Raw genomic sequence first — 23097 nt, 5'->3', positions numbered from 1 at the left:
TCAGATATGTGCTTTGCAAGAAGTTCCATTCAGGGAAGGTAAATTGGTGGTCTGGGCTTTCCTGAGAGAACAAATTATTATCTAGAAATCTTAGTGGCACCTCTGGGTTTCACGGAAAATAAATCAATTAACCATTAGGTCTAGAACTGATTTCAAAGGTCCTTACGTTGAATATTATCCAGAGTCCACCATGACCTTGATATCTTGATCTCCTCGTAAGAATACATTTCAGCCCAGATAACATCTAAAATTGTCAGTAATCCCTGAATAACATTAGAAAAATAAATACCCAAATGTATATACTTTTTTATTCACTTCTGGGGTTTGCTAGTGGCACTGAATGTTCAGATACACTGCGTTCAATATCAAAATGTGCTTTTAGAGCTCACTTTCTTCCATAAACGTGTTTTCTAAGAATCACTTTTCGAACTTCATAGAAAGTAGACACTAAAACCTAACACTGCAGAAAGTCATAGGACTAGTTTATAAAATCCAACAAATCTCTGGACCTTTAAAATTCATACTATAAGGGATCCATTCTTCAGCTACAAAAGGTTTATGGGGATTAATCTAATTATGTATTTTTAAAACACGTGGGGAGTTTCTCCATATGAGAAGTATGACTCAAATAAGTTTGACTTAACAGAGAATCCAACTTGGTTGTAATTTAACTAAAAAGTTAATTGAGCATATAACCAGCTAGGAATGTGTCTTAAGCTTTGAAAAATCACCTCCTGAGAAAACAAGAAACAAATAAAATCTCAGTAATACTTCCTACAACTAAGAAGAAAGAGTTAAATAGTATTAAGATATGGTAGCCTGACTAAATGGTAGGGTCTAAAGTTTACTTAAAGTTAATGTGTTACACTGGAAATTGGCAACATTCATTTTAAAATATAATAAAAACAGGTTAAAAGGTACATACAGAAAAAGAAATCTTCTTGGTTTCCCTCCATGGAAAACGAAGGACCAATGTACGAATTCCATTGTGAACTTCGAACACAAGGACACCTTTAGAACAAACTCCAAGCAATATTCCTGTTTGTGACTTTTTCTCAGGGTGCACTCGGTGAAAATGAACTCCATATTCTGTTAATCTTTGGCAGACCTGTTGGAACAATATAAGACTACTTTGATAAATGGAGACATAAAAATATAGAAGTTGTATTTGTGCCAATGTAGTTTAAGGTGGAAAAGACAGTTTTCAATAAATGTTGCTGGAATAATTTGGATCCGCATTTCAAAAAATAAATCTCAACACTTATTCACCAGATATATGAAAATTAATCTAACGTGGATCACAGGCCTAAATACAGGAACTAAATGTGTAAGTCTTGGAAAATATTTGTAACCTTGGGTTAGGCAAAGATTTCTTAGATGGGACAGGAAAAACATGAACCATAGGAGAAAAAATTGATACACTAAAACTTTACTGGGTTTGATCCTTAGCATCATAAAAAACAAAACCAAAAAAATCCCCTTAGAACATGAGAAATAAATATACATAAAATACATATCTGACAAAGGAATTGTATTCAGAACATAAAGAACATGTGCTTTTAGCAATAAGGAGACATCAAACCAGAGAGAAAAACGGGCAAGAGGTTTTTATTAGACACATAACAAATAAGATATAAATGACAAATAAAAACAAAAAGATGCTCAGTATAAATTAGAGAGATATAGAACCTATAATGATATACTACTACTCACTTATTTCTAGGACTAAAATGAAAAAGACTAAAAATTCCAAGTGTTATTGAGAACAAGGAACAACTGAATTCTCATATACTGCTGGTAGGAAGACTACAAAATTGTACAGCCATTTTGGAGAACAGTTTGACAGTTTTTAACAAAGTAAAACATTCCAATAGATCCCAGCAATGCTACTGTTGGGTATTCACTCAAGAGAAACAAAAACTATGTTCACACAAAAATATGTATTGGTATGTTTAGAACCACTAAGGAAAGAATAAACAAATTTTAATTCTGCACAAAGGTAAACTACTCAGAAATAATAATTAAAAAAAAAAAAAACCACCTAATGGGCTAAAGGTATGGCTCAGTGGTAGAATGTTCGCCTAGCATATATGAAGCACTGGGTTCGATCCTCAGCACCACATAAAAATAAAATAAAGGAAAGAAAAAACCACCTAATGATACATACCACACAATGGATGAATATCAAAAGTATTACTTGAAGTTAAAAAACCAGAAACAAAAGACTGCATACATAAGATTTTTTTTTTAAAATATGCAATTAGAGAAATGAAAAAAACTAGGGTAATAGCAGACAGTAGTTGCCAGGGAATAGGTCTGGTGGATGGGAACTCACTGTGACAGGATGCAAGGAACTTTTTTGTATGTATTGGAAATAGGTCTCATCAGTGTTTGGAACATTTTTCTCTGTAAAGAGCCAGGCAATGAATATTTTAGGCTTTATGGGCTGCAAGCTTGCTTCTGTTTAACTACTCAACTCTGCTGTTGGTATTGTGAAAGTAGATATGTAGACAATGTGTAAACAATGAGCATGGCCAAGTTCTAATAAAACTTTATTTACAAAATCGGTAGGCCATGGTTTGGCAAACCTTGTTCTTTTTATTTTTTTAAATATTTTATTAGTGCATTAGAGTTATACATAATAGTGTGGTTCATTTGACATAATCAAATGTGCATGGAATATAATTTGCTCCATTACAATCTCCATTTCTCAACCATTCTCCTTCCTTTACTCTACTGGTCTTCCTTCTGTTTGCTTACTATTTTTTTTTTTAACTGATGCTTCATAGATAAACATAAAGGTGGAATTCACTGTGGTACATTCATATATATACATAGCATAATTTGTAAACTGTTCTTTATCGTGACTGCAGAGGTGGTTGCTCTACTGTATATATTTTTGGAAACTGGTGGAAACACTGAAAAGTGATACATTTGATGTTATGTAAATTATACCTCAACAAAGTAGATTAGCAAAAAGATACCAATGTCTTTCAAAGACAAGGTGATATAAAGCAGAACACTAACCTTTTAAGGTTGTGTTAATAACCTAAAAAATTTAGAAAGATGCTAAAGAGAAAAGGAGTAGCAGGATATATTATCAAAAAGCGTAGGGTAACATAATATGCATTAGGCATGCTATTTACAGGAAGAAAACTGAAACTCAGAGAGGTTGAATATATTGTCCAAGGTCACCAGGCTAGTTGAAACAAGTATTGAAATGCAAGACTATCTGCCTACAAATCCCAGAGCAAATTCTTTTTATTGGGCCCACTGGCCTTCTTTGTTGGTAAAAATATAATTTGATAACCTGAACTACTATCTTTAAATGTGGACTTAAGCAAAACAAACCACCTTGGCTTTCTTACCATGAATCCTAGTTTAAAGGTGGTATAGTTCTGTGAATGAAGCACCTTCACAGATTTTTGTAGGTTTGAGAAACTTGGCTCTCTAAAATATGGATCAGCAAATAGAAGGCATACTGTTACATCCTATGGAGCTGAAACAGGAGAACGTTTTCAAAGTTTCTTTTATCAATAAAACACATTTGCTATTTGCATTGGAAGCTTGTATGGTATTATCTTTCTTGATCACAAATGCCTTACTATTTGTCTCACAGGAAACTTGGCAGAACTCAAACCAAAGCCAATTTTTCTGACTCTACCCCTATATGAATTAGTGAGCTTTCAGGGGAGAGAGAGTTTTAAAAAGGATGTTAACTGAATTTTAGGCTTGTTAGAAAAAACAAAACAATTCTAGAATGAGTATGAACTTGCCTCTCAGATCTAGTCAACAAATTCAATGGTTTCTTCTTTATAATGTATTTTGATTTTGAGAGTTTTGGATAGGAAAAAAACAGAGTTAAAAGCCAGATATAGATTCAAATAGTAATTTTGCTTTTATAGTAGCTACTGACTTTGGGAATGTCCTCTTGGAACTTTAGTTCCCTCTTCTATAAAGCAAGAATTCAAACACCACAGTTTCAGTCAATAATAAGTGAGATAGGATGATGTGCAGTATCAGTTAATGGTACCTAAGGTTTTAGATGTGTATCCTCCAATACCCCTTGCTTATTTTTTGAAAGAGTTGCAGTATTTATCATTTGTAGTCCTGCACGCTTACCTTTAAAAATTCTAACTCTGTCTCTTTTTCAGAAGCTCCCACATAGGTATTATGCAGTTTGGGTAACTCTTCTTTAATATACGATAAATCAAGTTTCTCCATCACTCTGGCAGGCAAATAATGTTCCAGTCTAAAGTAAGACACACCATGAACCTAGAAAAAAGACTGGTTTTGTAAGTGGTTCTATTTGCTTTTCATTGGAGTGAACCCTCTTCCTCTTATTTTAATGTTCTTGCCTTGGGTAGTACATGGAATATTTCTATTTCTAATTTTCTCTCTGGGGAATGATTTTTAGAGGAAGTGCATCAGTATTTCTTTTCTATTTAGTGAGGGAGACTAACTGAACTCACTGGCAACTTTAAGAGAGTGACATTCAAAGGTCCCATGCCATGATAGTTAAGGATTAATGCTGTGAAGGACATTGATCTAGTGACACAGGCTCTTATATGGTTCACATTTAGGAATATGAGGATCTGAACATACAGTGAGTTCTCCATCTAAGAACCCTGCTATGTCCCAGCCCTCACTGTGTAAATCCATGCTGAAGACAAAAAGATCCCTTTAATCCATATTTCAATAATAACTCCTTTGTTTAGTCTCAATTAGTTAGAACGTGGGAAAAGGATTAAGTGCTACATATCCTTGAATTCAAAGACAGAATAATTTTAAACAGAAAAATAAATCCCAGTTGCACAATTGTATATCATTAATATAGTTGAGGAACTAGGCACCAAACTAGCCTCTTAAGTCTTTGGATCTAAACATCAATCATTTCAACCAGGCTTAGTCTTTACTTATGCTAAGGATAAGAACACCAATACAAAAGCGGTTTTGGAGAAAACAATAAATCCTACCTCTGGTTGGTAATCCCCATACTCAGCCTGGAGAGCCAAGGACGCCAGCAATAAGGAAGTCTCATCGTCGCAGTGCATCCTCTCCTCCAAAATGTCTTTGCGCAGCTGAAGGTAATACTGATGACAGGTGAGAGTGTGTCTGAAAGAAAATAAACAGGAACATTTTGGCATTTGATCTTGAATCTTGGGGTAATTTTTTATTACAGGAATAGAAATTTATTTCTCAGATAGTTTATTATTAAGTCTGCTATCAAGCTTTTAAAAGGTACAAGAACTAAATAAACCATGTTGAAGGAAATAATGAAGATCCTTTATCTGTAGGGGATATGTTCTAAGACCCCAGTGGATACCTGAAACCATATATAATACCAGACCTTACATATGCTGTTTTTTCTTAAATATACACAGCTATGATGGAGTTTAATTTATAAACTAGGCACAGTAAGAGATTAACAACAATAACTTACTGTATATATTAGCAACATCAGCTTATAAATTTTTTTCCTTTCTTTATTGAGACCTTTCATCTTTTATTTAAAGGAAGCACTGTACATCTTCTCTTTGGCATGTCCAAATTGCCAGAATCTCTATACTTATGCTTTGGGGCCACTATTAAATAAAGGTTGCCTGAACACAAGTACTGAGATGCCACAATAGCTGATCTGATCATCAAGGTAGCCACTAAGTGGCTAACAGGCAGGTGGAGCATACAGTGTGGATACACTAGACAAAGGCATGATTCACACCCTGTGCAGGGCAAAGCAAGTTGGCACAAGTCTTCATTATGTTACTCAGAAGGGTGTACAATTTAAAATGTATCAATTGTTTATTTCTGGATTTCATTTAATATTTTCTGATCATGGTTCACCGTGGGTAACTGAAATTGTGGAAACAAAACCACGGAAAGGAAGGACCTCTGCTGCTTGTTTTACAACAAATTAGAAATTATCAATGATCAGAATCAATTCAGTATCAGTAAGCTAAAGAGTCAAAATAGCAGGGGCCAAAAGGAGCAAACGAGAAACACTTGTGTACTCACTGTATCAGACTAATATCATCCATGAAAAATTTAATTCGGAAAAACAAAGTGAAATTAACAGTGGCTTTACTCTTTTTCTTTGGTTCTTCTTTCCATCCCTCTGGGGCCACTTTGGTTAATTTTAAATCAGATTCAACAAAGAAATACTCATTATCTAAAACAGAATGAAAAAAATGTTCAGATTAAATGAAAAGTTTCTCTTTGATTTCTTCATTTTTCAGTCTGACTTGCACAAAATAGTATTAGATAAGAATAAAACAAGACTGTTATAAAGCATGGCAGGGAGCTCTAAGGCACTACATATGGGTAGAGGAAGTATGGTTCTTTTTTGTTTTGTTTTGTTACTGGAGTTGAACCCAGGGGCACTTTACCACTGAGCTACTTTCCCAGACCTTATTTTTTTACTGTAAAACACAGAGGGTCCCATTAAGTTGCTGAGGCTAGCCTTGAACTTGTGATCCTCCAGCCTCAGCCTCCCAAGTTGCTGGGATTACAAGCATGCACCACTATACTTGGCAATACAGTTCAATTTTTTTTTTTTTTTTTTTAAATAGTGGCTTCTAAAGACAGACCGACCTAGATCAACTCCTGGTCACACCATTTACTACCTGTGTAATATTGAAAACATCATTTTCCTCTCTGGATATCAATTTTCTTGCTTGTAAGGTAAGGATAATGCCAGTTATTGCTTATAGGAATGTTATAAGGATCAGATGACAAAATGAATATAAAACACTTGGTAGGGCAAGTAATACATGGCACTACTTCAACAAATACTAGCTATTTATTATTATTGAGCTACCATCTGAAACCTAGGAAGAATGAAAACCATCGCTTTATTTTTATATTTTAATGTCATCATTTAACCATTATGGACTCTAACTAAAAGGGTTAGTCAACAATATTTAATTTGTACAGAATGTTTAGTGCCGCCCCCACATATAAACACACAAATACATGCAGTTAACATATGAAATGGTTCTGAAATGTAACAGCAAAATTTTATATTTTATTTTATTTTTAGCAAGTTTGGTGGCACATGTCTATAGCCCCAGCTGCTAGAGAGGCTGAGATGAAAGGACTGTGTGAACCCAGGAGTTTGAGACCGAGCAACACAGCAAGACTTTTTCAAAAAACACAACCCAAAATTAAAAAACAAAAAACCCACTAAATTTATACAAAGATAGCACTTCTATTTCTCAGTGCTGATTTGTTCATTAAGTTAATATTTCCCAAAATAAAGTGAGGCATTATAGGTACAGAAAGACAGCTTGTTGCCAAGTTTTCATTCTGTACTCTGAATTTAAAATGTATTGGTACCTTTAAGGGTAGCTAGAGCAAACAAATGATGTTCCACTAAGCCAATATGGGCTACAACCATATCAAACACATCTTTACATATAGTTTTGGTATCACAGGTCAGTTCCAATCTCTGTCCGTTCAGAAGCATTATGTTTACTTTTCTCCGGTTATCCTCATTCTTCCCTTTCTTGTTCTATAATTGAGAAAAGTAAATGGCATTTATTAAAGTAAATATTATAAGTATTTAAACCAACTTTTAAAACAGAATTGCTCAAATTATTTCCTAAGAGTGACCAGAATTGGTTTTATTACTTACAAGGATAGACCGTGGCAAATCCAAAGATATGTATGGTTCAATTGTCATTTTCACAAACTCAGGACCAAAGAAGTTCTGCAAATCACATAAGTAGAATCAATGATTTTGACCATTTATTCTAGCTCTTTCCTTGAAAAAATCTTAATAAATTACATATAAAGGCACTACATTAGAAGTAGATGATATAAAACAAACGTGGAAACTTTCAGTAAAAGCATGCTGGAATGAGACAGGCCTCCTTACACAAAATTTCAATTTCCCTCATGTTTGTTTTCTACCAGGAATGTCATAAAATGCCCAGATTTTTATTATTTTTTTATTTAACTGGTTTTCATTATTTGGCCTTCAGATAGACTCAAGAATCTTTTTTAAAAAAAAAAAAAAAAAAAAGAATAAGCTTGGTTTGGAAGTGTCACTCAGTGATAGAGTACTACATCCTTATCATGCTTAAGGCCCTAAGTTTGATCCCCCATGCTACAATAAATTAATAAAAATAAATGTAATTTTAATTATTGAAGCAATATAAAGTTATCAAGCTCATGTAAATATTCAGTTTAATATTGGGGCTGGGGTTGAGGCTCAGCGCTGGCCTAGAACATGTGAGGCACTGGGTTTGATCCTCAGCACCGCATAAAAATAAATGAATAAAATAAAGGTATTGTGTTCATCTACAACTAAGAAAAAAATTTTTTTAAATTAGTTTAATATTGTTAATCTATGAAGTGAGTGAAGAGAATCTCATTGTTTTAGAGAGTGATATTTAATCTACATCCAATGCGTCAAAGTTAATAAACATCTATCTTGTGACTACAACATCTATCTATCATCCATATCTTAATCATGTTGTTGGAACCTTGCAATGCTGCACTTATTTGTTTTAAATAGTGACAACTAAGGACAATATGGAGATCACATAGTCTCTGACCCACATAGATGCTCCCAACAAGAAAATATCTTAGGAAATGGGAGGACTCAAAGGAAGGGGGAAAGTGGAGCCTATACTCTGAACTCAATTTACTGTTTCCTTTCTTTTCTTATATATCCAGGACTTTAGCCAAGAGGGGAACACTGATTTAGGAGATAAAAAAGTTAAACTCCAGGTGGGTGCAGAACTGAAAATAGTCTGAAAGATTATGTCTGAGGCAAAAGGCTAAAGGAAAGTAGGGCCTTGAGGTTGAATACAGGAGGTGTATGTGTGTATATATGCATTTGTCTGAACTAATGGAGTTTCCGAGAGTTTTGTTTGTCTTGGTTTCTTCTTTGCATTTTGTTTTACAGCTCATTTGGTTGCCTGGTGTTGGAATTCTGTCCAATTAACCGTGTGGAACATGTGACACATACAATTTAAGTAAAAGTTTAACATTAAGGAATCATTGATAGTCACGGGAACATTAGTACACACTTTAAAGAACAGAAACAGAGTAGAAAAAATGAAAATGGTCTGCCATGGGAAACAGCATCTAGTAAAGATCAACTAGGGTAATAGGGTATAAGCTAGTTAAAATGTATTTGCACCAAAAGGTGAATAGAAAAAAATGAAATGTATGTTTTGGGAAAGAATGCTAATTCAATTGTGAAGTTACTTTTCTACACACTAGTACTCCTTTTCTGCCTCAAAAATATAACTGTGATTTTTTCAGAGTAAAAACATTATGTGGTCTTTTAATAACCAGTAGTTCAAAGTATCTAATCATTGATACAGTATGCTTCTGGTGAAGATATGTTTGCTTCAAAATAATGAGAAATCGATTGCCTAAAAAGGAAACACAGATTTTTAGATAATACACAATAGTGGCATACTGTAAAAACACAATAATTTCTGAATTACACCAAATGAATCAAAGCTCTAAATTACTTCTCTAAAACCATAGTTTAGGAAAAAGGTATGTATATGTGTGTGCCCTATATGCTGCTGACTGAATTATTATATTGGAAGCCCAAACTATTTATATGGTGCCCTAATTATTACCTAGTTTTAACAAAGATATTGGTTATAATGATAAATTAACAAAGCCTTCCTTTTGGCTTAAATTCAGTTATATCTATTGGAACCTAAAAACTTTAAAATTAGGCAATGTCTTAAATTACAGTCGAATTCCACATTCCCCCCCACCCCTCAAAAAAAAATTAGTGCTGGATGTAGTTCAGTGGAGAATCTTTGTCTAGTATGTGCAAGGCTCTGAATTCATTTCCCAGAACTGAAGGGGGAAAAAAAAAACTATAAAATGAGAACAATGAGGCAAAAAGAAGTTCAAAATTTTATATAAAGTCTTATAACAGATAAAGAATATAATTAAAGTTTTCTAATTTGTAATTCAAAGTGATTTTCACCACCCAATATTATTTCTACTCCTTAGAATACTATAAAGGAAATTTGAATTCTATCAACTTAAATGTGCTAAGATAATTCTTTGGGGAAAAAATGATGAATCTTTGAAGCAATCAACAAAAGGAAGGAAGGAAGGAAGGTAGGAAGGAAGGAAGGAAGGAAGGAAGGAAGATTAAAAACCAAAAAATAGAATACAGTAACATATTTTCTTAGTAAATTTTTCTTAAAAATTCATTATTAACTATATCACCTTTATTAATATTTAGTTTGCTTTTAAAGAATTATTTTTAAAATTACATACAAATGAGATACTACCTCACTCATCAAATTGGTGATTGATTGACTTGGCTATTCTACTTGAAGGAAGTTATCTACAAAGATTTAGCCATAGGGTTATAAACACAGCAATGATAAGTTAGAAACATTTTAAATGTCCAATAATTGGAAATGTATTCAAGAAATTATAACACCCAGTAAAGACACATGATAGTGTACTTCATAGCACTAACAATAATATTACTGAAGTTATAAAATGTCCACAATATTATATGAGAAAAGAAGACAATGTTCATTTTGAGCTCATGTTGATAAAAATATATTTAAGGGCATATGTTTAAAGAAAACTACCCCAAATTGAAGAATATATATACACCTTTAAAAAATCACCCCAATGAGATACGAGATGCAGACTTGCTCCCTCCTTCCTTTGGATATTTTAATGTGAGGATGTAGGATGCTTGCAGCTAATGTGGTTATCTTTTGACCAAAATGAAATATTGCCAAAATTAGTAATCCCAATGGAAACTAATATGGAAGGTCAATTTCATGCACAAGAAACTTTTAGACGTTACCTATTAGCAATTTTTTTTTCTTTTTTAGTTACATATGACAGTGGAATCCATTTTGACATAATTATAAAAGCATGGGATGTATCACATAGCAATTTTTTGAAGTACTTTCCCTAACAGTTCTCTGAGAGCAAGTTTAGACACAGTAACCTGAGAATCAACATACCCTCAGTTTTCTCTGGGTCATGGCTGTTTCTAGGGCAATTTCTCTTAATGGATCCCTGGTGATGTCTAGCATGGAAGCTTTGATTGTGTCTCCTGGATACAGGCTCAATCGAGACTGTCTAAGGGCCATTCTGGCCTGCAGCTGCATCATTTCTTCTTCTTGCCGTTTTAACATGATCTCTTGATTAATTAAGTTGCCTTCAAGGGGTGTTTCATATTGTCTGCTACACAGAAGAGAGAAGAAAAAAAAGTAATGGGAAGAAAACAATTGTTTTAAGGCTAACGGGAAAAAAAAGTTCACATTAAGTATCAAGAATTTAAACAAAGTTCATAACCCAATTGAGTCAAATGTATGAAAGATGATATGTCATGAGCTTTGTAATGTTTTGAACAACCAATAAAAAAAAGAAAAAAAAGAATTTAAACAAATTTTATCATTTTCATCTTGGAAGAATCTCTGCGCTACACAGTGTGACATATGTATGGTTTTGTGTGTGTGTGTGTGTGTGTATGTGTATACACACAGAGAAGAGAGTCTGCTTCCTGACAAAGTACTCTTAAATCCTTTGTGATTTCCTTAGGGTCTGGGGGTGATCACAGAATGTTTTGTTGTAATATTTGGTCTTTGACCCTGGTTCTTGTCATAGACCTTCTAAAATCCTCATAATTTCCTGGGTGATAGGATCGTCTTTGGTTTCTAACACAGAGCTCTTACATCCCTTGGAATTTCCTCGGTGATGAAGCATCTTTTATTCTAACAAGAAATTCTCTGTGGGATCCCAGATAGCTTCAGGTGAGGGTTGGTCTCCCCAAAGGGCAAGCCTCAATTAGAAACCTAGAACTTTCAGTCCCAGCCCCCATCAGCCTCTTGGGAAAGGAGATGTCCTGAAGACTGAGTTAATAATCAGTCATGCCCTATTTAATGAAATCTCCAAAAAGCCCCTCCGTAATTCTAGCAAATTATCAAACCTGAGAAGGCGGCTGTGGAAACCCCAGATTTACAGCTGGTCAGTTAGAAGTACAGAAAGCCCAGGGGGCTGTGAGCTGAGCCTTTAACTTGTGGGATCTTATGCCAACACCAAGGACATAGTGTTGAAGTTGAATTAAACTGTAGGACACTCAGCTAGTGTCTGCAGAGTTGTAGAACTGGTTGCTGAGTGAAGAAAAACCCACATACTTGGTGTCAGAAATATTCTGTGGGTAGAAACAGATTATAGCAGACAGTAACACTCGGTTGTACTTTAACGCATTGCTATAATGCTGTCTTATTGGTTAGATCTATGTTTTCTACCTCTTCTCTGAACAGTCCAGCATACTCTGAAGACTACCTCTCCTGTAGTTCCCCTGTTTAATTCTTATAGACCTAAAAAAAAATTGAGACTTTGAAATGGAAAGAGAGTCTCCTGAATTCTTATTTCAGCTTCCATACCTTTGTGACTCTTCCTCCAATGGCGCCAGCTCCCCTCAGGTGCATATTGTGGAATCATAACATCCACTACTCTGCTGTCTAATCTAATTTATTGCGTTATTGGCTATTCCCCCTTATTAATCAAAGACTGAAGTGCCTGATTCAGTCTTTTTTTAAAAATTTTTTTATTGTTGGTTGTTCAAAACATTACATAGTTCTTGATATATCATATTTCACACTTTGATTCAAGTGGGTTATGAACTCCTTTTTCTCAATCACTAGTCCTATCATTACTCTTGGTGGTGATAAATAGATTTAGAAGTCTTCCAACATTCTGGCCTCTTTCCCATCTCAGCTGGCAACCTACTCCTATGGTCATGCTGGCTATTAAAAATAAACACGCCACCTCCAAGGTTTCCTATTTCTTGTGTCCCATGCACTATATAATCTTATGTTTGTAGTACAGCCCATCTAATAACCTTCTTCAAATAACTCATGGACTCTAATCAATAATTTTAGCTCACTAATCATACCACTTTCTTTTATCTCTTTTAAAGGCTATTACCTTTCTCTTCCTTTTATGTTCAATGTTAAAAATCACTCATTTGCATACAACCTCAATACTCATGTAACTGCACCACCAAGTTGACTGATCTCTTGTGCCCTGATCATACCTTGATGACTCATTTTCTTACAGAATTTTTTATATCTTGTTTTACCTCTTTTTTTTTCAAAGCTCCAATATTCTCTTCTTCCTCTCTCAACTGATGACTTTTCCTCACTTTTATTTGAAATAAAAATCAGTGAGAGTGTTCTACGTGGATGTTAATATATACCTTAAACTAACATTTCTAAGACCAAATTCTTGATACTTTTTTCCTACATCTATCCATTTTTCAATCATTTACTAATCGCTTGGGACATACATAACTTGGCATCATTCATGTTTTTTCTTTCTTATACATTCCATATCTAATTGAGCAGCAAATCCTGAAGTCAGAACCTGGAAAATATCCATATCTGACTTTTCATCATCACTAAAACCAAATCTGTATTATATTCATCTCAAATAGATATGAATGTCTCTGGACAGGTAATTTACTCCTAGTCTATTCTACAGAGTAATCCCTTTATACTGTAAATTAGATCATGGCCCTTCATATTTTTAATCAATGGCTTCCTATTATACTTGGAGCAACAGCTAAAGTACTCAATTTAGCTTCTGTAGCCTGATCTGAGCAGGGTCCTGAGTCCTTGGTTACCCTCCTTGGTTACAATGTCCTTCATGTACTCTGTTGTATTCACACTGCCCTTTTTGCTATTCCTTTAATGTGTAATACATATCCCATATCTTAGCCCCTCTGTACTTGCTATTCCTTTTGTCTTGAACATTCTTCTTGCTAGTATCTGCACGGATCAATTCTGTACTTCAGCTTTCTATTCAGCCACCCCTTAAGAGAGATGTTCTCTGATCATACCATTTATGCAAAATATAGGGGATAATATATACCTTATTCCATTTGTCTACTTTATGTTTCTTCAAAGTAACTATTACTAAATGACAGAGATTTATGACTTTTATGGTTTATTGGTTATCTCTCACCTCTGAAACATCTCTCTGAAGGAGTTTTTCTGTGTTGTTTACAACTTCAGCACCTAAAACAATCTAGTGTGTGGTGAATGCTGGATAATTATTGCTGAGTGAATGACTGAGTATAATCCTATGGTTCACCCAAACTTGGGGGCCAAAAGTAATAATAAAAACTGGAATTCATATATTTTAATTCAAACATGGTATTTGTATAAAAATACTGGCTTCTCAAATTATTTTATACCAGAGCTACTCACAGTTAGTAAAAATGATTATCATTTTATCTCTTCCAACAGAATCTCTGGTAGAAGTTTTCATAAGGACTGAAATATTTGAGATACGAAAAACAAAAACAAAAACAAACAACCCCAAAAATCGAGAAAATCAGTTTCAGTGTAGAATGAATAACTAGGTTATTTGAAATCAGGATACAAGTTACCTCAACAAGTAAATAGGCACAGAGCAGTGGGAATGTTCTACATATAAATTGTACTTCAAACATTAACACATAAAAAGGCTTAGAGATGTTCTTTGGAAACATCTTTTTGGGTCACTGAAAGACACTTTTGATAACTTGGAATCCAAAATTTTCTCATTCTGCGGCATCTGACTCATAATTTCCTGCTAATCTCCCCCCACACCCCCAACTCCTTGATAGAAGCCAATAATAGTGTCTGAATCTGTTTTGCCATTTCTTTCTAGCTAAAGGGAATGGAATTTTTTTTAAAAAGGGAAACATGCAACTCATATAAATACAGTACTGTCTGTAGATCTTACAGATATGTGACCTCAAGAACAAAACAGGAGCTCCTGCTTGTGCACCAGCATGTTGAGGATATTTATCAAAACCTTTGTACACATTCAGTAAATTATGCACTTGCATAAGAAATTTAGACAGCATTTTAGTTAATGGTGCACTTTTGTGGGCAGGAAAAGTATGAAATTAGTTCAAAGAAGTAGAGTTCAGCAACTGGCACAAAACAACACACACACACACACACACACACCCCAATCCACTTGCCTTGGAGATAGTTTTCTTTTACCTAGAGCTCAATCTAACTCAGATGCTATGAACACCCTATGGGTTTTCCCATAAGTCATGAACAAAAGAGAGCTTATCTTTAAAACATGAAACTGACAAGCTAAGGTAGCCTTAATGTTAAGGTTTTCTTAAATAAAGTCTGGAAATGGTCAAAACTAAGATTCTTTTATAACCTTGACACTTCTGAGGTTCTTTATTAAGAAAAATAAAATACAAAAGGATTTAATTTTGTTTTGAAGGGATATATCTTTGACAAATGAAAAGCAAATCATGAACACATAATTTTCAATAATTTTTCCAGTTATCATCTCTATTCCTCCTTCTTACAATCTAGCTAAAAGGACCATAATACTATTTATAAGTTTTCTCCAAGTCAGAAATAGAAAAGAGTAGATTCTTAAAAAAAAAAAAAAATTATTTCTCAACACTGAGCTTTGTGCAAATCAGTGTAGACTTTTTTTTGTTTTGTTTTAGGTGGACACAATATCTTTATTTTATTTTTATGTGGTGCTGAGGATTGAACCCAGTGCCTCATGCACGCCAGGCAAGCACCACATCCCCAGCCCCTCAGTGTAGACTTTTTAATGTCTGTTCATCCCCAAATGCTTTTGTGTCATTAAGAAAATGGGTAATATCAGTTGGGCATGGTGGCACACACCTTAAATACAGCCTCTCAGGAGAATGGTGCAGGAGAATCCCAAGTTCAAAGTTAACCTAGACAACTTGGTGAGGTCCTATCTCAAAATAAAAGGGCTTAGGATGTAGATCAGTGGCATAGCATTTGCCTAGCATGCATGGTTTCAATTCTCAGTGCCACCAAAAAATAGATAAATAAATAAAAAGGGTGGGGGTAGTAGAATATCAAGATATCAAGTACAAATCTTTGTTTCCTACCTCTTAGTTCAAAAATCATCAAAATGAGTTTAACACAACAGGAATATAAAAATGCTATTATCCAAGCATAATGTTGCTTTAGGTAAATACTTATGAGAGCTTTTCTCAAAGGAAATAAGACTTTGGAGGGGGGCGGGTAGTAGAGATTGAATTCAGGGGTGCTTTATCACCAGACTACATTGCCAGCCTTTTAATTTTTTTTATTTTGAGACAGGGTCTCACTAAGTTGCTTTGGGCCTTGCTACTTTGCTACACCTGGCCTTGTATGTGCCATTGCAACAAACTATTATAGGCTATTTTTTTTTTTAAAAAGGTACACAAAACAAAATAAAAATAAATAAATTTAATAAGTACTGGTACATAATTAAGGGATAATTTAGTGCAGTGAATTTAATTACTTAAACTAAAAACTGTGGATTACCTGTTTTTTTATTGCTTCTTTTTTAATTTGTTCTAATTAGTTAATTACATGACAGTAGGTATATTGCTTCTTTTTAAAAAAAATTATTCATTTTAATGAGTTCTACAGGATAGTAGAATGCATTTATGCACTTTAATATGTCATACATAGATGGGATATGATTTCTCATTTTTCTGAGTGTACATGTTGTAGAGTCACATTAGTCATGCAGTCACATACATAAAGTAATAATGTCTGTTTCATTTTACTATCCTTCCTTTCCCCTCTCCTCCCTTCGCTTCCCTCTACCTAATCTAAGGTAATTCCATTCTTCTCTAGTGTCACCTTCCCACCCCTTATTGTGAATTAGCATCCACATATTAGAGAAAACATTCAGCCTTTGGTTTTTTGGGATTAGTTTATTTTTAATCACATGGCAAGGGTTACCTCGTCTACTATTAGTTTATACCTGTGAATCTATTTTGGAGAATTAAGGAGTTAAGGGGCAAGTTTTTGTTAATTTCCAAATGATTCTCTTATATTTGGTAGCACTGGAGCCTAAAAGGATTTTTATACTTTAAGAGTAAAGTATGTCCAGGTATAGTGGTGCAAGCCTATGATCCCAGTGGTTTGGGAGACTGAGGCAGGAGGATCATAAATTCAAAGCCTGCCTCAGCAACCTAGTGAGGCCCTAAGCAACTTGGCAAGACCTGGCTCAAAATAAAAGTTAAGAAGGGCTGGGGATGTGGCTCAGTGGTTAAGAAGACCCTGGGTTCATTCTCTGGTAGCGCGCGCGTGCACACACACACACACACACACACACACACGAGTAAATTCTGAAGCAACTTCTAGATCTCTAATATCATATTACAAATTTGAAATAAATTCCATTAACAACATCTTTCTATAAGGGATCTGCATACACATGACAGTGATATATAGCAACATATTCACTACCGGCTTGATACCTTTCAGTTCAAAGAAAGCAAATTAATACATAGTTATAATACAACCATCTTAAGACAAGCACAAATAATACTAACACCCTGTAAGAAATTCACCAAGTTATTTCAGTATGAAAATGAACTCCAAACAGCCTAAATCAGGCTTAAAAAAATACAACCTCTTTTAAGCCAGTGGATAATTAACTTTTTATATAATAGTTTACTTAGTAGTACTCAACTCATTATTCATTCAACGAATTCTCACTGAAAGCCTGCTGGTGGAGCCTATTCCAACCTTCCAAAAGAAGTATATTCTTTTAGAAATGAAGACTTATTATCTTCTTACAGATTTTTGTTTTTTTCAATGCTGAGGGTTAAAACCAGGGGTGCTTGAACACTAAGCTGTATTCTTAGCCCTTTTACTTATATTTTGAGAGAGGGTCTCATCAAGTTGACCAGGCTGGCGCTGGATTTGTGATGCTCCTGCCTCAGCCTTCTGAGTAGATGGGATTTCAGGCACGTGACACCAAATCAGCACTTCTCACAGATTTTTAATGCTGTACCTTGACTTTCTTTACTGTTTTGTATTCATATAGATAACTTAAAAAAAAAAAAACTGTAACCGATGAGAGCCAATTCTGATTCTAAAAGAGTCCGATGCCCTGTCTTTCACAATATTAGATGAATTCCTGAGAAATTACAGAGAAGGGAAACTAAGGGAAAGGAAGAACAAAGAAAAATGAACCAAAATAAAGGTAAATAAAAAAATTTTAAAACAAGACAATAATAAAAATATCTGTTACTGGAAACGTATTATTACTCGATTTTCCCCCCACCCCAGCATACCTTGGTCTCTGTGACTGGCCTTGAATTGGGGTTTCATCTACTCCTGGGAGACCACTGCTGGATTCAAACCTCTTTGAAGCTTCACTTCTTCTCACTAATTGTGAGTAAAAAATGATAAATAATAATAATAATAATGATAATAATGGCTTAGGTGATAAAAATATAAAAGTAAACTTATCTAATACTCAAGCATTAAGCAGACATATGATAATTTGTATAAACCTGTCTCCAATTATATATTTATGTACTTGGCTTCTCTGGAATTGAGCCTTTGGTTGTTTACTCCTTTGTACGCACCTAACAGAATTACGCATAGCATAACTGCCTGTTGATGATGCTTATATAGCACTTGCTCAAGATTTACACGTTCATTTGATTCTCACAACAAAACCTATGAGATATATACTATCATAGTTCTAAAGGAATTAAAACAAAAACATTAGAAAACAAATTTGTGAGTAATACCACAGAAATTTTTTTTTAAAAGTTTAATCTTGTAGGACTAGCACATGTATATACTCCACCTACATTTATATCAGAAGCACTTCATATTTTGAAGTCACAGATTCATTCATTTGTGGTAAAAAGTATAGGCTTCTCTCACCACCCTCCAAACCATATATACAAAAAGGTTTTAATGTGAATTTATTTTTTAACTAAAAAATAAATATTTAAAAAAATGACTCTTAAAATACAACAATCAGAAAATTATAACCCAATTTAAAAATGGGCAACAGACTTAAACAGACATGCTATTAATGAAGAAGTGAAAATGGCCAATAATAATATGAGAAAATGCTATGCATAGTATTTCATTATGAAATTACAAATTAATATATCAATGTGACATACCACTACACACCTACCTGAATGGCTAAAATCCAAAATACTAAAGATACCAAATGCTGGGAAGGATGTAGAGCAACAGGAACTTTTATATAAAATTTGTCATCACATTAATGACATGGTACTAAGCTCTTCTGGCATGTCTTGTTAAAGATATGAGCTCCCCTCTGTGTGATGAAAATGAATGCACTATTTTTGATATTAAAATGAGTAAATGGCAGAATTTTACAATTTTTAATTTTTGACAACTTTTATTTCAACATTACCAAAAAAGATTCATAATTGTGGTTTCTTAAAAATATTTTGCTTGTTTCAGATAACTCTTACCTTGCCTGAAATCTGAATCGGAGGAAATAATAGATGGACTTTCACTGGAGGTATTAAAAATGTCACTGTGGTAAGTTTTGTATCTTCGCACTGGTTCTAAAAGAATTAAAACAAAAACATTAGAAAGCAAATTTGTGAGCAATACCACAGAAATTTAAAAAAATAAGTTTAATCTTATGGGACTAGCACATGTATATAGCCTGCTTCAAATTTACCAATGGCAGGAGAGCAAACATTGAGGTTCTAATTTTGAGATGGTTTGGCATACTGGTTAAGAGCATGGACTACAGAGCCAGACTGCTTGGGTTTGAAACGTTGGAGAGTAATTTAATCTCCCAGTGACTCTCCCCTTCCCCTCACAAATAAGGGATACCATGATAGTATACATCTCATAGGTTTTGTTGTGAGAATCAAATGAACATCCAAGAAATCTCAAGCAAGTGCTATATAAGCATCATCAACAGGCAGTTCTTAATTCTGTTACATATGCATAATTCTGTTAGGTGCTTACAAAGGACTAAAAACCCAAAGACTCAATCCCAGAGAAGCCAAGAACACAAATATGTCATTGGAGACAGATATTTCATTCCACTAGAAGCACTAAGGCTAGGGGTACTGCATAGATTTTGTAGATTATGTCTTGTATAAAGAGGTAGGGCTCAGGGGCAAGTGTGAATGAAAATCTAAATCCTTCCTTCTAAACACCCATCCCTTCTTCTTCATCTCCACCGTCTCTACGATTGAGCACTATTTATCTCATGTCTGGACTATTGTATGTCTCCCAAATTCCCTTTTTGCAGTCTTGCTCCTCTCATGATAATTCACATTACAGAGAATGAACTTTCCAGAACTGAAAATCTGAGAACACCACTATCTCTTAAACTCCTTCAAACTAGAGTCCTTTATACACAGCTAAGGAATTTAGCTTGGTATGAAGGCTTTCATAACCTGCTCCCCACCTACATTTATAGCAGACGTACTTCATATTTTGAAGTCACAGATTCATTTGTGGTAAAAAGTAGACTTCTTTCACCACCCTCCAAGTCACATATACAAAAAGTTTTTAATGTGAACTTAAAAGCTAGATTCAGGTAAAAGCCTCATTACCATCCACTTACCCAAAGTCTGCACTCATGTCACAGAATGTGCAGATAACCAAAAGTATAAATAAACTTTCAGATTCCTTCTTGAAAGATATTGCTCTGTTAGAAGTTCATTTCCCTTCTTTACCTTTTACCTAACACCTTCTCTTTTTCTTTTGAGAAGCCTCACCTTCTCTTGAAAAGCCTTGATTAGACACTGTTTCTCTTACTTCCATATTACCTTATACTTAACTAATTAAAACTGCACCACTATCTAGTAGTTCTCTGTCTACTTGTTTGCTTCCCTTACCTAAATTATAAGCTCTCTGACAAAAAGGATTTTGTCTTTTTTAGATGAACCACTAGTATTTACCATGTTCCTTCCTGGTGCATGGCAAGCATAAAATACTTTCTGAACAGACACCTGAAGGTCATAGAAGGTCAAAGGACTAGACAGTGAGAAGTTGAGAAAAGGAGTATATTCTTTCAAGTTTGAGGGTTTGGAAGAGGAAAGGCAAAAACACAAAAAGTTATTGGAGTCTTCTTGGCACAGTGGGATGTTTGTGCATGATTTCAGGCAATGGAAAATAATTTTGTTGGGTGGGGGAGTCTGAAGTTACAAATGGTAGCAGGAATAAAAGTGCTAAAGGAAAACAGGAGATGGAAAAAAGAGCACACCTGGGATGGTTAGTTTGGCAAGAAGGAGAAAACCTTTTCTTCTTGAAAGAAATAGTGGACAAGGGGAAAAACAGAGGAAATCCCCAGATACTCATATCAGAAAATTGCCTGGTAATAAAAATTGAATCACTTCCTGGGAGCGTGATTTGCTCAAAGCTTGAAAAGAATAAAGAAATGATGTTGTGAAGAATGGGAAAAGGGTCAGAAAAAAACACATGAAATCTTTCATATGGCCCCAAGAATTTAGGTAGACCAGAATGCATCAATTTTAGTGGAACCAGTCAGAATTGTTCTGTGGCTTTTTCTTGGTGTTGTAGAAAATAGCCCATGGGAAATTCCTAGAACCAAGGACATAGGAAGTATGGCAGCAGGTAACCAAGTTAGGCAAGGGATTCTTTTTTTGGTAGTCTGCAAACTTGACCACAGGACTTCACACAATGAATTATTTCTTATGCTAGAAGGTGTTTATGAACAGTGTTAAAAGAAAAATGAATTAATGAACAAATGAAATGGCCAAAAGACACCACAGGAACCAGGCTTGTGGAACTAGGATGGAGATGATGGGCTGGGAGAACTGAGAGGGCCTACTGAGACAAGAACAAGAATCTTGCTAAGACAGAGCTTTAAAGAAATGGGAGGAGAAGGATGGATGACTGGCCGTGGACTTGAAGGAAAGGGGAAGTTGTACATCTTTCCTACAATCTTTCCCTGGAGGACTAGACATAATGAAGCAAGCTGTTACTTAGTCCAGCTCTGTGTATGGTGAACATGAATATCAAGCAATATCATCATTAATGGAAAGAGTCTTAGAATTGAAAATCAAGGTATTTACCAGTACTTTTTTCCTAAATGATTATATTCTACCACAGAGTAGATTCATGGTTATTAAGTCATTTTTCAAATCCTATGGTTCAATGTGAACGTGACTTGAAAGAACTGTGGAGGGCAGAAAACAGCAATTTCATCTAATACCACTTTATATTTAATAGTGTAATATATTATATACAAGTTAATAGTTCCTATATTATATACAAGTTAATAGTTCCTTGGCAAGAACTGTTTTTTTCAAAGGGGACCAAAGTACGTTTGTTGTATTGTTACAGAACCTCAGTGCTACTGTTTTGTGGTACTTTTTCAAGGAAAAAACCAAACTACAAACACAGAATTGCAATTTTAGGACAGTAAAACACAACAAGGTCAGGGAGAATACCTAAATTTAAAGAGGCAATGTTTTTAACCCTGTACAAAGGAAAATAGGAAGTCATAATAAGCCTATTCAATAAACTGAGTAGAGTCACTTAGATGTTACACCTTGCGATAACAATTTCACACTCCATATTAAACAATAAACAAATTTACTATTTTGTAACTATTTTGGCAAAGTGGGTGTAAGATCATAAATAATTTTTAATCTGATTTCCATTCTTTGTGATGCTTTATAATTGTTCTTATATTGTTTAATGTGTCCATATTTTTTTTCTCTTACTAGTCTATGTTTTCTCTTTTTCTTCAGTTTGCCGACACTATTGGCAACTTTTTTCAATCTCTGGGTTCTTTCTGTAAGACAAATAAATATAACTTTGGTAAATTCCTCTTAAAATTTTAACAGTAAATCATCTTCCCTGGATGAATATTAGTCTATAAGTGTTGTTCTCAGTATCACACTTTGGGGGAAGGAAGCATTATGTTATGAGGCTTTATAGGTTTATTCTCATACAGGACCAGCACTCTAAAACATGAAATAGAGGACTAGCTTTGCCTATTAGGGGTAAGAAGACTTTTTTCTTCTCCAATATTAGGGAAGGGTAGAAGTATCTAGTAAGAATTTTTTTTGTGAGTTTCTTGGAGTGTATCTTTTAAAATGTTGTTACCCATGTTCCTTTCAGGTAATAATATGGCAGGTATAACAAGATTAAAATTTCCAGGCAATATTTATTACTCAGTCATGCTAATAAAAATGTTATAATTAGATTAAAATTCTAAGTCAAATTTTACTATTCAGTCATGCTTACAAAAAATATTAGCCCAAGTAAGCATGGGGTTTCTGTTTTTTAACTAAATAAT

General features: G+C 34.4%; 1 protein-coding gene across 8 annotated transcripts in view; it reads right to left on the bottom strand.

Moving 5' to 3' along the window:
• The window catches only part of Ptpn13 (protein tyrosine phosphatase non-receptor type 13), a 198513-nt gene that overhangs the window by 75953 nt on the left and 99463 nt on the right, over window positions 1-23097 (bottom strand). For 6 of the 8 annotated variants that reach the window (XM_071614406.1, XM_071614408.1, XM_071614410.1 and 3 more), the window contains 9 exons: window positions 19274-19369; window positions 18101-18194; window positions 10977-11199; window positions 7634-7708; window positions 7336-7510; window positions 6016-6169; window positions 4977-5115; window positions 4123-4275; window positions 926-1108 (listed from right to left, as the gene is read on the bottom strand). In XM_071614406.1, the coding sequence (XP_071470507.1) occupies window positions 926-1108; window positions 4123-4275; window positions 4977-5115; window positions 6016-6169; window positions 7336-7510; window positions 7634-7708; window positions 10977-11199; window positions 18101-18194; window positions 19274-19369 (1292 nt within the window). The remainder of the gene's footprint in view (window positions 1-925; window positions 1109-4122; window positions 4276-4976; window positions 5116-6015; window positions 6170-7335; window positions 7511-7633; window positions 7709-10976; window positions 11200-18100; window positions 18195-19273; window positions 19370-23097) is intronic. The other 2 variants (XM_071614407.1, XM_071614409.1) reach the window with 1 other exon arrangement.

Source organism: Marmota flaviventris, chromosome 7 (assembly GCF_047511675.1).
Source record: "Marmota flaviventris isolate mMarFla1 chromosome 7, mMarFla1.hap1, whole genome shotgun sequence".
NCBI classification, from domain to species: Eukaryota; Metazoa; Chordata; class Mammalia; order Rodentia; family Sciuridae; genus Marmota; species Marmota flaviventris.
Note: the sequence above shows the minus strand (reverse complement) of the source record. Positions and strands in the feature narration are given on the sequence as shown.